Source organism: Durio zibethinus, chromosome 6 (genome assembly GCF_047325235.1).
Source record: "Durio zibethinus cultivar Kanyao isolate XHJ-2024 chromosome 6, ASM4732523v1, whole genome shotgun sequence".
NCBI lineage: Eukaryota > Viridiplantae > Streptophyta > Magnoliopsida > Malvales > Malvaceae > Durio > Durio zibethinus.
This window is the reverse complement of record NC_143167.1, coordinates 22938356-22956337: the sequence shown is the minus strand read 5'-3', so window position 1 is coordinate 22956337 and position 17982 is coordinate 22938356. Positions and strand designations below refer to the sequence as shown.

The 17982-nt window shown below is 27.6% G+C and overlaps 1 protein-coding gene across 1 annotated transcript; it reads left to right on the top strand.

The window, feature by feature from the left end:
• Positions 1-14663: 14663 nt before the first annotated feature.
• Positions 14664-17640, top strand: LOC111286010 (uncharacterized). The gene is made up of 3 exons (XM_089763350.1): positions 14664-14930; positions 16245-16482; positions 16793-17640. Exons 2-3 carry the CDS (start codon positions 16402-16404, stop codon positions 17348-17350), a joined length of 639 nt encoding a protein of 212 aa, XP_089619476.1. The 5' UTR covers positions 14664-14930; positions 16245-16401; the 3' UTR covers positions 17351-17640.
• The last annotated feature ends 342 nt before the right edge of the window (positions 17641-17982 follow it).

Genomic DNA, 17982 nt, shown 5'->3' with positions numbered 1-17982 from the left:
ATCGTTCTTGAAAGGAAGCAACATAAGAACATAAATAATAATACTAAAAAATAAAAAAAATAAAGGAAAGAAAATTTCTCTCTTCTAAGGTTTTGGGGTTTGGGCGATGGCAGTTCTAAGGTTTCAAATTAGGGGAGGAAAAAGGTTAGGTTACGAGGAAACACATATTGGGTAGCGAGAGTGATCGAAATAATGAAGGGGCATTTTTTTTTAAGTTAAAGTTGTGGGTTTTAAGGTTAGGTCTTTTTTTTTTTTTTGGGAATTTTAATCAAAGAGGGTTAAAAAGGAGGTCAAGAGAAATTTTTGGGTAAATTTTGGTAAAATTTTGACTATAACAAATGATGGTCGATACTAGATTTGATAATTTAAAATATGATATAATAATACGATACGAACACAATATAAAAAAAAGATACAAATGTGACATGGTTTAAAATTTTAATAAAAACTATATATAAATTTAATAAAACAAAAATGTATCTTATATTTTCATATTAATATAAATTATAACATGTAATTTTTATATAAAACACAATACAAATACATAAATTTTAATATTTTATATAATATAAATACATGAATTATTAGATTTAGTTAGCATGATGATAAGTTGCCAGAATCTAGATTGGTTGACAATTGTTTTTGGAATTTTGAGGATTCTAGAGAGAAAATAAGAGAAAAATGGGAGTAGAGAGAAAAAGGAAAAGAAGAAAATGAAATAAAAAAAAAAAAACACCTTTCATAAATAACTTTAAATGATGAGTTTGATTCAATTTGGTCTAAATCTTAGATATTTTTTGTGTACAAACTTAATGAGATCCTAAATATAACTTAATTAATAAAGATTAATTTTAATTTTCACATATATTTAAAAATGTTAATATTTAAATATTTAATAAATATTTTAGTCAAGCTTGTCTTGAGTAGATCGTTTGAAAGACCAACCAAAACTAAACCAGGTGGGCCTTGTTTGTGGACAAAGTTGGTTCTAATAACTTGTATACAGTAGTTGACCTTTTTTTTTTTTTTTTATCATTTTAAACTTTAAAAAATCAATCATCCAACTAAAAGAAAATCAAATACAAAAGCTGGATTGACAAAAATATTATTTAATTTACCTCATATTATATAATCTATAAATCTATAAACTATGTTTAAAGTAATTTCTCTTAGAGATTATTAAAATGTTCCTCAATTTGATTAATAATGAATTGATATGTGATCAAAATGATTGTAATCCTTTTATTATAATTATATAAATGACTTTCTAATCATAACAAAATTACTATAATATTCTTCTTATCATAATCACAAAAATATTTCTCTTATCTTAATTAATCAAAATTATTATAATATTTTTTATTATATTATAAAAATGCTTTTAAAATTATTTTATAAAAAGTTAATACGTGACATTTTATTTAAAAATTATTATAATATTTTTATTAAATTATATATTAATTAATTATAAATATATTTAAATAATAAATAATAATAGTAAATTTTGATTAAAAAATAGTCCATACAAATGTAACAGAATGGCTATTTCTAATTCAAAATTATGTGTATATAAGAAATAATTTTCTAAAGTCAATATGTCAATGTTGCTTTTTCTTCCTAACATAATGCAGCAACTTTGTACTTTGTATTAGATGGAAAATGAAGAAAAAAATTTTGGATGATTTTGACAACAATAATTGAAGGATCAAATTTAAAAGAAAAAAAAGAAAGAAATTGGAGAAACGTAATGATAAGAGCAGCACATTAGAACAACGTGGAATGAGAAGATATTGTTATTAAAATGAGGGATGGCATTGGATCCAGTGAAGATGAGCTTTTCGTTTTGGCCCAAAAATAAAGATATTCCTTTGGGTCCTTATAATAAAATAATTCAATTCATTTTGCCATATTGTTGTTTTCATTGGGTAAGAAGTCATACTCCGAATCTGATGCAATATGAACGTGGGAACTGACGTGGATGCAACAGGTTTTTGCTATTTATAAGAATGGTAAAATCCACCATTAGTTACTTTGTTTTTTTAAGTATTTTTTGTTTCAGTTACTTAACTATTAGTCTATAATAATTTTACACCATCTACCAGCCACGTGGTGTTACTGACGGACATTGAAATGATGTGACAATATCACTAACACTTAATCATTAACATGTTATTATCACATCAACATATTATTAAAGATTAATAATTAAGTAAAAAATTACTAATTTAAACTTAATAGATTAAATAAAAATATTAATAATTAAATTATTATTTTAAAATTTTGATTATAATTAAGTAACTAATAATATATTTTACCATTCAAGAATGATGACTTTTAGAATAATCTCCACCTCCTCTTGGTAGGTGTGGCTTGTTTTACCATAATTTTTGCTTTAATTTTTATTCTTTTAACTATATGTCATTTAATTTTTATTAAATGATTAGTAATTTGATATAATAATTTTAAACACGAAAAATAATATGATACAAAAAAATACACATGATTTTAAATTTTAACAAAAATCTATATGGGTTTGGGAAAAAAAATTTTATATGTGTTGATATAAATTATAACACAATAAATTTCATATGTTATAAGTATTTAATATGAAATAAATAAAGATAAGTATACGAATTATTAGATCTAATAATTTAATAGCTTATCTGGTGTTTCATCATATATATATATATATATATATGCATATAGAGAGAGAGATGAGGGATTTGTTTATACTATTAAGTTTTTCACTCTTTTTTTACCTTTGGATCAAAATGATTAAGTGTAAGTTATGGATTTAATTTTGATTCCGAGGTCAAAAAATATGTAACATTCACTTCTGCTAGTGTAAGTGAATCCCTACATATATATATGTATCAATCAACAAATTAAACTAATCAGTAGTTCTATTTGTCTTGATTTCTATTCCTATGAGGTTGCTTTTTGCTTTTAGAGGTATTCATTTATAATATTTATAAAAAAATTATCAACGAATTTATTAATTTTATCGACAAAAAAGTGTTTAGTAAAAAAATTTGATGATATCTAGAGAACATTCTTTCAAAATTTCTTGTTTTCCAAGTTTTAAGGGTGTTCATAGACACTTTACTGTCCCATTTGAATCCACCTTTAAAAATATATGTCTCATTGAAATATCAAATATAAAGATGTTAATCTTACCTAAATTCGATGGAACTCAATTTTTTTATCCGAAGGGGGATGGGTGTTAAATTTTGATGATGGGTATAGTTTTAAATTTTTATTGAGTACAAGTAAGGGGCTAGGTAATATAGCACCCACCCGTATCTATATTTATACACTGTATATTTATATATATTTAGTAAATAAATTTTTTATTTAATAATATAAAATTTTATTTTAGATTAATTAGAACTAATGCATTTCTATTTAAAAATATATATTTAGAAAAAATTATGTAAATGTTCAAGATAAAAATAAAAAAAAAACTAAAAATAATTTTATTTTTTTATTTTTTAAAAAAAGTTTCAAGTGTAGCAATGTGTGAATTCAAGAATTTAATTGTGTAGAAGAAAATTTTAAAAATCTCAAAACATAGATGTCGTTACCAATCCTTTTTGGTAAGTGTAATTAGTCACCTAAAAAGTTTATATTTTTGATAAAATCTTAAAACTAATTTAAAGTTTATCAAAAAACCATTTTGATCTTTGAAATTAAAGATGAGTTCAAGAGTTTAATTACATATAGAAAGGATTAGTATCATCATAACGTTTGTTTTAGAAATAGTACCAATTAATCACATGTAATATATTTTAGTCTTGATAAAAGTGGTTTTAACTTTAATATTTAAAATTAATTCCTTGACTTTCATTTATTTTCATGAAAATCTCATATTTTATTTCCTTGAAAGTGAAAATCATTTTATTTTGGATTAAAATGGAAGCCTTAGGTATCAAAACATTTTTAAAAGTTCTTGATATTTAGGTAAATTTTCAAAAATATTTCTTTATTTTGGGATTTTCATGATAATCCATCAAAATGAAGATAATATTTTTTATAAAAGATAATTAGTGAGAATCACTCCAATATGTAGATAAAGTCTCAAAAATTATTTTTATTTAGAATATTATCTTACTTTATTTCTCAAACATTTTGTTTTGTTATGTTTTTGAAACTATCATTAAATTGTTTTTGAAACCATCATTAAAAACTCATATGAATGCAAAAATAATAATAATAATAATAATGTGAGTGTAAAGTAAAATGCATGAATGTAACAAAATAGATTATGTAGATGACAATTGAAAATATAAATGCGTACAATAGATTATATTGAATAAATAAAGTGAAAATGCATGGAAATGCAATATGGAATTAGGGTTTAGGGTGAAAATTTAAGGTGTGGAAAAAGGTTTCATTTTTAAGGCTTGGGTTTGACTTTAAGTTTAGGGTTTGGTTAAGATTTAGTGTTTATGGTTTGACTTAAGGTTTAGGAGTAGGATTTGGTTCAGAGTCTTGGGTTAAAGTTATGGTTTAGGGTTTGAATTAGGATTAGGTTTAAGGTTTTGAAAATCATAATTACTTTAATCTAGTGGTACTTTAGAGGCAAGTTAGTAGTCATGATTTCATACCCTAATTAGAGATCAACATGTAAGTAAGCATGGCTAATAATGCATGACAACTATTATGTTAATTAAGATATTAACCTAATGCATAAAATTGATCTATCATGATGCATAACATTACATTGACATGATTATCATGACATGAACAAACTAACAAATACTTTAACAATCATTACAATCAAGAGCATAAATCTTTTCGATAAGCATTAGAAACCATTCCATCAAGACTCATTTTTATTTCATCAACACCTAACAAACATTCTAAAATATTAATTTTAATTTTTCATTAAACATCTAGAAAGCATATTTAAAATACTTTTTTTTTAATTTTTGTTAAACACTTAGAAAACATTTAAGGAAATGTAAATATTGCTTTAAACCAAGAAAGAAGGAAATCCATCCATAGATTAGACACACATCAAGACATGAAAAGATCTTCATAAAACAACTTTTTATTGCCAAACAATTTTCATCAAACACTTAAAAGATTACCAAAAATGAAAAGCTAAATAACATTTTATTCAAATAAACACAAGGAATCACAAAGCTCTAATATCATAAACGTATTAAGAAACATATAACCAAGCAAGAACTATATGCATGGAAGAATAAAATTGTATGATAAAAAATGAAAGAAAATATGAAAAATGCTACTTAGCTTTTTTCACTAAAAATTTTCTTCTTTTATTTTCTAAGAATGTTGTCACTTTTGTTGTTGCCAAGAGAGAAGATTCCATTCATTAGCTTTAAAACTTTCTTTTAAACAAATCTTTTTCCTTTTCTTACCATTAAATCAATGTTCATTGAAAGGGATATTTGTTAGGCATAATTTTCCTACAAAACTTAATGAGAATAGTTTTGAATGTAGGCCACTAGATTAAAGTACTTTAATCTAAGGGTTGAAAATGCTTCTTACAAATTCTTTTGCCTTTATGTACTTTTTTTAAACCCTTAAATTGAAATCCATTAAGGGAGGAGATTGATTTGTCTTTATGTGCCAAACTTGGTGAGCAAGGCTATGGGTGTAGACCCTTGGATGAATGTTCCTATAATCTAATGACCTAAATAATTCCTTACATTTCCTTTGTTCTTATGTGAGGCCATCCAAATTTACTATATAAAATGATAAATTTGCCTTTTTTAAGCAATTTAGGCCATTTCATTTTTCCCTTTCAAATCACTCTTATGCTGACAACATGATTTTATTATGTCGATAAATGATAATGGGGTCTTTTAAACATAAATTTGTGATTGCACCTAAAATCTGACCTCGTTTAGATCAAATATTTACGAACGCCCTTAAAGCTCATTTTTTGGACTTTGATAGTGCTTTTGGACTCAAACTTTGATTGTTGAGATCCCTAATCAAAATTTTATTAATTCTAAGCCTTAATAGTCCCAATCAATTCAATTTTTAAGAGTTTACCTGGGTTTGACCAAATTTGATCCAAGTTTGACTGAAGGATTTTTTGGTCCAAAATTCAAGTTTTGATCAAATTTAAAGCCTTTCCTTTAAATTTTCTCAAAATGCTCTAGTTTCAATAAGTTTGATCAAATTAACTTGAGTTTGACCAAAGTTTGATCAAAAGATATTTTAGTTAGGGTATTTTGGTTAAAATCCAAGTTTTGTTCAAATTTAAAGGTTTCTTGCTTAAATTCCCTAAAAATCTTTTGTTTTGATCAAGTTTGACTTTTGAGCTTGGGATTGATTTATTTTTACTTGAATTTTGGCCAAAAATTTGACTAAAGGCTTTTCAAAGCCTATTTGTAAAAATGGACCAATGGTCCCGATTTCAATTAATTTCAAAAATTTTCCCTCGATTTTTTACCTTACAAGTTGATATTTACCAAAGTTTGACCATGTTGACTTTTGATTTACCTTGACTTTCATCAATTTTTTTGTCAAGTCTAAAATCAATTTGCTCAAAAGATCCATTAAGTTTAAAACTTTTGAAAAAGACCGGGATCTTGATTTTTAAGTATAATATTTGATTGGGACATATTCGAATAAAATTAAATATCTACAATAGGTATAAAGATTATCTATATATATTAAATATGTGTAGGAATAGAGAGAGAATAAATTTAAAATATTCATTGACTATAATATATGAAGATAAATATATCATAAAAAATCAAGGATAAAAATAAAAAAAATATTTTATTCATCTTATACCATACTCATTCACATTTTCAATTAAATGGATTCAATTATGCTCAAAGCATTCATTAATGGGCAGCAAGAGATATATGCAAACTTTATCGTTTGAATTAATTACTAAATTGATTAGGTGGGAATCTTAATCAAGTAGTGGTGGTGTGCTTTTTACTCGAATCAATATGGGGAATTTTACCTTTAAAAACATTACATGCTTATCTACAAATCAAACATATTAGTCAATTGCTTGTTTAATCAGCAACCTACAATATACAAAGTGAATGCTCCCTTGAAGAATCAAAACTAACCAGCTTATCTCTATCAAAGTCAAATCACAAAGTGATCACTTGATTTTTCTCCACTTGGCACTTGCAGATAATACAACAAACAGTTTTAGAAGGCAGGGGGAGGGGGACCAAAAACCATTTTCTCATTGTTTTTGCTTGGAAAATATTTATGGACCCGTCCTGGCATGTGAAGCCATTGGACATTGAATGCTACCTAAAGTTTCATATGATATCAACAAGTTTTGATATTTGTGACTCCTTTGTCTTGATGAATCTTTAGATCATGACAGCACTTCATCTAGCTTCCACTGGTTCATGTTCAAGCAACAAATAGGATGGCGACTAATGACATTGGTGGGAATTTTTTATGAAATTTTTTATTAAAAATATTAAATAAAAAATAAAATTAAAAATTAAAAGCAATAAATTAAAAAGTTTTATTATATAAATTAAATGTGTAAATTTTTAAAAATTTTTTAAAAAACTTAATATATATTTTAGATAGCTATTTTTAGTAAAAATTTTAATAAAATTTTAATTTATTAGATTAATATTGATTAAATTTGAATTATAAATGATATTTTGAATAATTTTTTTATATATTATTAATTTTTTCATTAAATTTTATCCATTTAATGATTTAGATTTTTTATTACTTTTAATAATAATAATAATAATAATAATAATAATAGATTTACAAATCATAGATAAAATTGGAACCTTAAATCATATGTTAGAAAGGATTTTGTAAATCAAGCAAAAGCTATGTTGTTGTATGGACAGATGGATCTTTGGAATATAGCTTTGTTTTCAACTTTGATAAAGTCTAAATGATCAAGGTATGGCTTTGATATTGGTGTGTACAGCTGGTAAACGTTAGAATAAAGAAAATAAGTAGGATTCCAATCATGGATTTATTTATCGGAGACCTACCACTTTGGTTGGACCCAATGTAACCATTATGCTGTTCCTTTGTTGTAATTTTCCTCCTGGACTCAATCACATTCCGAATGTAGTGAGGCAGAAGCTTTCTGACTTATAACTTATTATTATTATTATTGTATATATATCTATGGTTTTGACGACAATGATTAGCATTGTCAAAACCAAATTATTGATTCGCTCGGTTCAAAAAGAAAAAAAAAAAAAAAAACTAGGTGAAACTTTGGGTAGATTAGCTTGGGATTGCGAACAATGGATCAGGTTTATATATGTCTGAAATTGATGTCTATTATTTATGCTACATATTTAGAGATTATTTAATTACTCTAACAAAGAAAGAGTGGATAAGATGGAAATGTATGAAGTGGATAGTAATTGAAGTAGGACAAAGGAGATTCTGTGTTTGTGACGATGATTGATGGCGAGGTTGTGGTGAAAAGATTAAGTATAAATTTTTTTCAATTAAAATAAAATAATCATTTATATCTTCATCATTTTAACGTAATTAATTAAATTATTAAATATTTATTTTTATTAATTAAATTTTTATTAGATGAAAATTAATTAATTATTACTTATTTTATTAAATAAAAATTCAATTAAATGAAAATAAATTATTAAAAATTTAATTGAATAAAAATAAATATTAAAAAATTTAAAATTAATTAATTAAAATAAAATATTAAAAATGTAAATGATTATTAAATTTTTGATTAAAAATTTTTTTATTAAAAAAAACACCTAAGGTGGGACACAATCTAGCGGCTTGTGCCTCTCAAAGGCTACAAAGCGTGCTCATTCCTCAATCCAATCACCCATGGCCATGAGATTGAGAGCTTGCTTGAACCAGCCGTCACTTCTTTTGTCCACTCATTCACGTTTTTTAGTAATTTTTTTATTTCAAGTTGTTTACTTAATAAAATCAATTTAGTTAGAAAATATTAGTGTTGAATCTTTTGATTGATTAACACTCCAAATTACATCAAAATTGTTTGGTACTTCTAATTTGATTTGAGAATCATAGTACAAAATCTTTATAAAAAAAGATAATACCAATAATAGTACAAAAGAAGTCGAATTGAAGTCTTTCAAAAGTTGAAATGTTAATCCATTGAATTGATTCTTATGCATTAATAAATGATTAGTTTAATTAATTAAAAAAAATTTTTTGATAAAAAAATTTTAAGTTTAAATTTTATCGATGATTATTTATTAAGATTATTTTGAATCATTTCGAATCCACAAATTATAATCACTTATCTTAAACTATTAGATACGATACATCTTATCTTAATATAAAAAATTAAACAATTTATTTATTTTTAAATTTTTTTTATCAAAAAAAATAAATTGATATATGACCTGTTAGGTTAGGTTTATTATGAGCTGGAATGCAATGAGTAAATCAAAATTTTTTTTTTTTTTTACTGCAGTTCTACTTTATAATTAACAATCATAAATGCCCAACGATCTTTCAATCAGTAGCGCTGAAATTGAGAAACACTTCTTTGTACTTGAACATTCAGTTTTATGGGATGGTAAATAAATATTCTTTCCATCCTGTAATGTTTGTATATTGTTGATTTTTTTTATCAAATGAATTTAATTTTAATTATCATTTTTAATAAAATTATGAAATTAAAAAAGTTTTAAAAATACAATTTGCAAACTTTAAATATCAAAATTTTCAAAATATATATTTTAAAATTTTTATTCAATACGATATTTTAAAATTAATGATCAAATTTGAACTCTTTTGATAAAAAAATAAATATAAATAAAAGTTAGGATAAAAATATATTTTTATTAAAAGTTAAATTAAAATACTTTTTAAATAACTAGCAATATCTTTAATTAATTTTTTACAATGATAAGCATATGAACAGGAGAAAAGAAATGATAAATGTAGACTGTTGACGTGGACTTCAGAAACTTTCAGAGCGGTGAGAAGAGAACCGTGCGAGAGTAAAGCCTCCAGTGGATTCATTATTGTATCTGAAAACCAACCATTACCAATCATTCAATGAACCAAACATCAGTGAGGACTAGTGAGTCATTTCACTCGGTAGAAGGAATTTAACGTGAAGGAAACTAGATTCTCATTCTCAACCAAAATTTGTCCAGAGAACGTCGTTTTCCATGACAACCCACCTCAGGTGCATACCCAAAAAAATATCTCATAGGAATTGGCACTATCTTTCAGGTTAAAAAAAAAAAAAAAAATGGAGCAGAGGTCATAAAAGTTGATTCCATGCGAAAATTTTGTTTATTCGGTTTGAAAACTCAAATTCAATTAATTAGATTTCATTGGAGATATTAAAACTTGATTTGATTCAAGTTTAAATTTATTTGAAGTTAAATTGAACTTGAATTTGATTTAATTTAAAATTGAATTGATTTAAATTCAAATTTATTTGAATTCAAATTAACTCAAAACCTTAAATGACTCAACCTTGAATTTAAGATTAATAATAAATATTTATATGCTCTAATTAATGGTCAAACTACTATATTATGATAAGAAAATACATATTTTTTAATAATAAAAGGGTGACATTTTGTAAATCTAGTTAAATTTAAATGTTTACGTTTATGATTCATTCATTTTCGTTCAATCACAAACAAAATTCTTGAAGAGTCAACCTAGAATTATTGCAATGTTCAACTAATTAAGTAATCAATACTAATAATATTTTTTTTGACATTATCGTACTCTTTTAGTAATGACTCTGATAATAAGTTTTCTTGAAATTATCTAATTATTTACCCATTTTCAATTCATTAATAATGAGTAATGTGGGTGAATATAATTGTATGAAATATTAATATGAAACAAATATTAAAAATAAATAATAAATGTTAATAAATAAAAATCATTAATAAATTTTCATTGTGAAAAAAGTTAATTATATATTTAATGTAACATAATTTTATATTACTCATAAATCTACTTTTAATTATATTTATTTAATTTTAAAAATTAATAAAATGAACTTGAATAACTTGAGTATTAAACTTTAATGGTCTGAGAGTCAAATCCAAAAAATCTGAAATTGAAATAATTTGAAACTAAAATTATTTGAATTCAAATTGACTAAATCAATATACCCTAAATTCAAAATTCTATTTTTTCTTGATTTAAACTCGATTTAACTCAAATTTTAATAAATCAAATCCAAAATAATCTAATTTTTTTTATCCAAAATAATCTAACTCAAAATAAATTAACCCAAACCCAACTCAATCCATCCATTTACCAACCCTCGGGATGGGGAATTCTCTTCTCTCCATATCCTTATTTTGTTTGAGAGTTATGCCATTTATCCAACGCTAGCTTCGAAAACTTTATCAATTTGTTACACCAAAGGAAGATGATTAGGAGCTAGGTATAGGATGATATTAGCCCTGTGGCCACCTTACATGGCTAAACCGCTCATGTTTAATTGACCTACTAATTTGATTAATTCTTATTATATAGTTTCGTTTTTTTTCTCTATTAATTTATTTATCATAATTGATTAGTCCCCTAGGATTACCATTCATGATTCATTAATTAAGTTGACAATCCCATGGGATCTCCAAATAGAATGCTACTGATCACGATTATCTGAATCTTGGTTTTCTTAATTTTTATTCCTTTCTGATATCTTCCCCCTCTCCAATGGTTCCAATATATGGTCAATATGATTTAACCCTAAATCTAAGGTAAAAAAAGTCTTAAGTTCAGGTAGTTGGAGTAGAAAGATGTAAAGATTCACATTTTTTCCAAACTCTAGTAATAGGTCCCAATGAGCTGTTGGAATACAAAATCAAACATTCCCCCCTGCAACTGTGTCAGTGTGGCACTCGACTTTTAAATACTATATGTCAAAGATGAACAGGTTCCAAATCCTAGCCAAACTCGGGTGAAAGCATCGTCTCAAGAAAAACTCAAAAAGGATAAGACCTTGGAGAGGCATCAAATAGTTACTTTTGTGGACCCAGCGTGCCGGGCAGCTTCAGCCTTCGTTCAGATTCCACTTTTACCAGAAATGCAAGTGTGCTTAAAATTGGCGATAAGTTAGGTAAGTGGTCCCTTTGAAATATATAGTTAACCAAAAGATTTTAGAATCACAAAACATTTTTTTTTTTGACATATTAATTGAAATCTTAAAATATTTGGTAATAGATTTGTTTGAAATATTTTTGAGATATAGTTAGATGTTGTTTGATAAATAAAAAGATTTGAAAGACAATAATTTTATAACGAAAGAGATTTTTGATGGACAAGTTAGTAGGTTTAAAAATATTTAGAGTTTTAACAAAATTATGTATGAGAGAAAAATGATAAAGTAAATGTAAGATTTTATGGGATAAATATTTTATGAATATATATATTTGAATACTTGATGTGTAAACATTTTATGAGACAAAAGAGAATAAGAGGCCTATGAGCGTGAATTAGATTTGGGTTTGGTAAGTGTTTGTTTGATTTGGGATTGAAGGTTTGATTTGTGAGATTAAAATTGATTTGTAAGTGAGTGTTTGAGAATTGATGATTTGTTTGATAAGTTTATAATTCTATGATGGATCTTTTCTTTTATCGTAGATGTAGTTGAATTGAGTGAAAAAAAAATTTTAATTATTATATTTTTGTGTATAATTTATCATTTAATTTCACTTTCACTTGCTAGATGATTGAGTGATGGGTATACTTTCTAACATTTAAGACATCAAGATTCAATTCATCTCATTTTTTGCTAAAAATTGAATTTTCGCAAAATATACAAATTAGGTGGTTGTTACTTGTTATATTTTATAAAAGGTATACAAATTGTACAATTGAATGGACATGTTTTCATATCCCCGTTTTACATATATACATCTAGACGAGAAATCTAAAGAGGAGAAAGAGTTCCAACTTTGAACCTAAAGTATGTACGAGGGTGTGTCAATGTGAGTCCCCTACCATGAATTTTATAATATTTAGTAACAAATTTTTTGAGTCATTTAATAATGTTGATAAATATATATATATATATATTGTAGCATAAAAACTATTATATATGTTGCAATGTAGGCTATTATAAACTATATTATAAAATAACAATATACTCAACAACTATTGCAACTATTTTTGCAACACTATCATTTATGTGCAACCATTTATGTTTTGTTATAACAAACTTTTTTGCATAAAAAGTATTTTTATTTTACAATAGATGTGGTACGTTGCAATAATCATATGATCTGTTGGTACAATATAGAATTTTTAATTTAAATGATCAATATTCAAGTTCTAATAACTTTAAATATGAATATATATATTAAAATTGTTACAAATACATTTAGTAACAAGATAATTTATAACATTTTACAACATTAAATAAAGTTTTTAATGTCAATTATCAATTTTGTTGTGATGTTGGATTGCAGTTGCGAAATAGATCACACTTTTTTACGTGCTATGACCTTGGGGATATATACTTGCTTGTGTGTGCGCATAAAACGAGTGCCAGTCAAATATAGATTTTGCAGAAATATTAGGTGAGCAAAAGCCATGTTACCATTGGATTTGTAGGGGAGAAACAAACAAGTAGAAGACAATGTGAGGCATGCTCTCGCAATATAGAATTAAATGTAAAAGCAATCATGAAATATTATAAGCCGAAGCCATGTGGGTGTGTGCGGTTGTGATTTCTCCGGATCAGAATTTGTGAGTTTCAACTTTGGAGGGTTTCGCATTTTTTTTTTTAAATTATTAATTTCTAGGGGATAGGTAAGTTTTGGACCTCTGGCTTTTGGTAGAAAGTGAAGTGTGGGAGTTTCCCTTGTGCATCTCAAAACCAGGAATTTATTTCACAATCCAAAAGAGGAGATATCGATTTGCTACATAAAAATATAAAAGAGGTAATTACTATAATAAAACTAATTTTGTTGGCTTATAGCCAAATTTCACGAAGTAGGATGTTTATATTAAAAAGAAAATCAATTGAAAATTGAGTTGAACTTTTTGTGAATTAATAAATACAAGCTGTCTATACAAACCTCATCAACGTAGCTTTAAAATTTTTCCTTTGATGTTTGATATTAGCCCAACTAAGACTTTAATTCCAGTTGGTCAATTGCCAATCACAGCAGTGAACTAGATATATATGGTTGTTCGGCACACACAGCAGCATGTATGTGATAAATATTAATAATCAAAAGAATCATAGAATTTCCATAAATAAGAAAAAAATAGTAATAAAAATGAAGTTGGTTTTGGTACAGTTTTTAAGGAAGAAAGAAACGCCAACTTTTCCATATATTCATAAATATCTTGATTTTCCTGCAAAGACTTGGTCTGGAATATCTAGTTCACAGGCACACTTGCTTGTATTTTGGACTGTCATTAGTTTCTATTATAATAACACTGTGGCCCCGTTCTTTGATCTTCCTTCACAATACAGTTTGCAACTCAAATATAATATACAAATACAAATAAAATATTCCATATGTTCAATACACAATCATATACCATATATAAATATTGTATTCAGCTTTCTCTCTCTCTTTCTCAGAAAATAATATTACTCACACAAACACATTGCTAGTCCAGCTTTTTTCTTGCTTCCTCTTTCACAGCCTGTCAAACTTGAATTATTACTACCATGATTATATTTTTTTGGTAAGAGTGCTCCTTCTTGTTTCTCTAAGAAAACTCTGAAGACCTGTCCTATCCTATGGCATAACAAGAAAAATTTTTTTGGGCCCGTGTCTACTCAGTTGTTTTTCCGAATTCGCCATACTCATACTGCTTAGATAGCTCCGTCCATTTTTCATAAAAAAAAATGAGTCTGGTTGTTGCCCTTTGAGGTTATTGACAAGATTGACTTATGGGTGAAAAGAGATGCTTGAGTGAAGAAAATGTTCAATGAGTTTCTTTGCAGAGAATCACAAGTCGGCAACTTTTACTTGCAGGTAAAATTGGCTACGATCATACAACGTTCTTCTTCTATACCTTTTGATTAAAGGGGAGTTTTGCTGTTAGTGTTCATGTGTAAATCTTTATTTGTTAGATATTCTGTCATGGCGCCTAGCTGATGCCAACTATGGTCGTCCTTCTTGCAGTTTTTGAGTGTTCAATATTTTTTTCCTATGAACAGTGATTATCTCAGATGCTTGAAAGTAAAAGAGAAGATCTTTTCTTTGTAATAATTTCATGTTGAAACACTATAGAAGCTTGTATCCTCATTGCTCTTCAACTGCTACTTACTGTATAAACTGAATCTCTCTCTTTCATACCCTGTTTACTGCTGAATTATATATTGCTGCCAGATCTTTATGCTTAGTTTCATAACATATTAACCTCATTTCTAGTAAGATTTCACCATGTGCGCAAATCAAATAAAAAAAAGAAAAAAGAAAAAGCAGTGGACACTTTTTGGGAACAACTTCTTGAAGACGAAGACCACCGCTAAGGCTAGTGATGGTACCACCAGCGAGAGAGAGAGAGAGAGACCCACAATCCATTTTTGGTCGCTTAATTCCCCACATCCCATTTCCTTTTTCTTCAATTCATTGTCTGAGCACTGTTCAGAACACTTTAGGAGCTTCCCAATGCAAGTCTGAACAATTTTCATGGTACCCCCTTTTCTCTCGTTGCTGACCAAAAGGGAAAAAAAACTACTGTTTCAAAGCTGCAACTTTTTTTCATGTGCGGAGCCAAGCTTTCTAATTAAATATGGCCTGCATTTAGTACCCCGAAAAGGGAACCACTCAAGTTTGGGTCCATATATATATATATATATATATATATATATATATACACTTTAGGATATGTATACAAAGGCCAACTAGTGAATCTGAAGGAGCTCCCCTCCCTTTCTAGATGCAATGATTTGTTAATTTCTTCCAATTGGCAAGGTTGGAGATGACTCAAGATTTATCAGATCTTTACATTAGTCTTTGTTGCTCAGATGTCACTTTGGACTTGTAGACTTGGGATCAACTAGACTCTGTCTCCACCTCCATGTAGTGACTTTTCATGAATCACACCCACCACATTCAAAAGAGGATATAAAGAACAGACAAGGAAAAAGTTATTGTAAGAAAAGGAAAATAGAAAATTCCTAGGAAAATTATTGTCTTGTAGGATTTTTGCTAATTCTGGTGGCCGCTTTTAGCAATCAGCACTGTATATGTCCAAGTGATAATTCTGTGTGATTTCTTGTAATTGGATAATAGGTTTGCTATTGCTTGCCTTCAATAAGTTTATTGGTTAAACCATTTCAGGTATGGGAACCAAACTTGAGTGTGCGATAAATCCATTAGAAAGTTCAGAAAACAGCAACAGCTACAGCTTTACTGTACATTTTGTGGATGACTATTTACGAACAAGAGCACCAAGAAGAATTCTGAAAATATTGGGTTGGACAGGTTTCCCAGCTCCATGGACAAGATGTTGGAAAGGCACGGCATGGAATCTATCAGAAAGACAATGCAGATGCATGAAGATATCTTCAAACACCAGGTATGGTGAAACATTTAACTTTTGTTACAATTAAACTCCAATTTTTGCATTGGCATTTTCTGGAAACATAAAATTTCTCTGTTTTGGATTGCCAAAGCCACAATGTTTCTTTCTATCATTAAAGATGCCCTATACATTATATCCCTCCAAAATTTCAAAAAGCACGATTTAAGAATCATTATACTTCAGCTTTCAGCAAACCAATCCCTCGAAAGTAATGTCACAAACAATCAAGGAAGTTTATCACTTGAACGTGGTAGTGGAAAAAAAAAAAGATAAAAAAAATGAAAAACTGGGAATTGCATTTCAGGTACGAGAACTTCATCGGCTGTACAGTGTTCAAAAGATGCTGATGGATGAACTGAAAAAGGAAATTAAGCACAACAGATTCTGGGCTACTCCTATCACTAGTTCTGATACTAACCAATCCAAATTCATTAATCACCAACATTTAACAACACAAACTACTTGCGGGTACAATTTCCATGTTCAAGGTAATCCGAGCTCAAGGGAGGGAAGTGGCAGTTACTCTCGTGACACCATGAAAATTGCAAGGGGCTTCGATCTCGAGATGCCAGCTGGGGAAGACATCTCGGCTGAGGCCAGTGCTATTGAAGAAGACCAACCAGGGCCTAGCTCCCTCATGCACTCCAGAATTAACCAGATGAGCATCGAAGGCTCTGATGAAGATAGTGAAGTTGAGCTGACACTAAGCATTGGAGGCAGCTCAAGCAAGAAGATGGCAAACAACTCCAAGCCAAATAGTCAAGAATTAGGATGTAACAATTCTCAGTCAATTCATAAGGAAATTAGAGAGCTTGATTCATCAGCTTCATTTAAATCAGAAAGGAGGGAGGATTGCAGTTGACCCAACACTCCGATGAGCAGTACTAGCACAACATTTGATCAGGAAAGGAAACGACCAAATTGGCTTTTCCAAGGTTTAAGCATAAACAGAACTTGACTTGACTTGTAGTGTGTATCATTTCAACTTCCCATGGACCATTAATCAAATTTACTTGGTTCATGACTTGAGATTCCTAATTGTTAGTTTTTCCGACTTAACCCAATAAATCGATAATTGAGTCACCCATTTTTTTGGGTGCGCATTTGTTGTAAATAGGTCAGTTGCAAAGGGCAATATTTCTAATTTTCTTGAACAACATTGTCCAATCCATTGGTTTATTATTAGCGTGTTTTTTTTTTCTCTGGCATTTCCTGAAAGTGGATAAGAATGCTCAAATTTTCGTGAATTTCTCTACTTCACTACAAGAAAATGGGTTGCTAGTGACATTTTATTAGCGCGTTTCATTTAAAAACGCCTCCAAGCACCAAACTATTTAAAAACGAGTGGTGTTTAAAATTTAAATGTGGTTATAATTTAAAATTATGGCGTTTAGACAAAGAACGTCTCTGTATCAAACAATTTAATGGCCTTTTTTTTTAAAAAAAAAATGGCACTATATTATAAAATTTAATGCGTTTATTAAAATAAAAGCC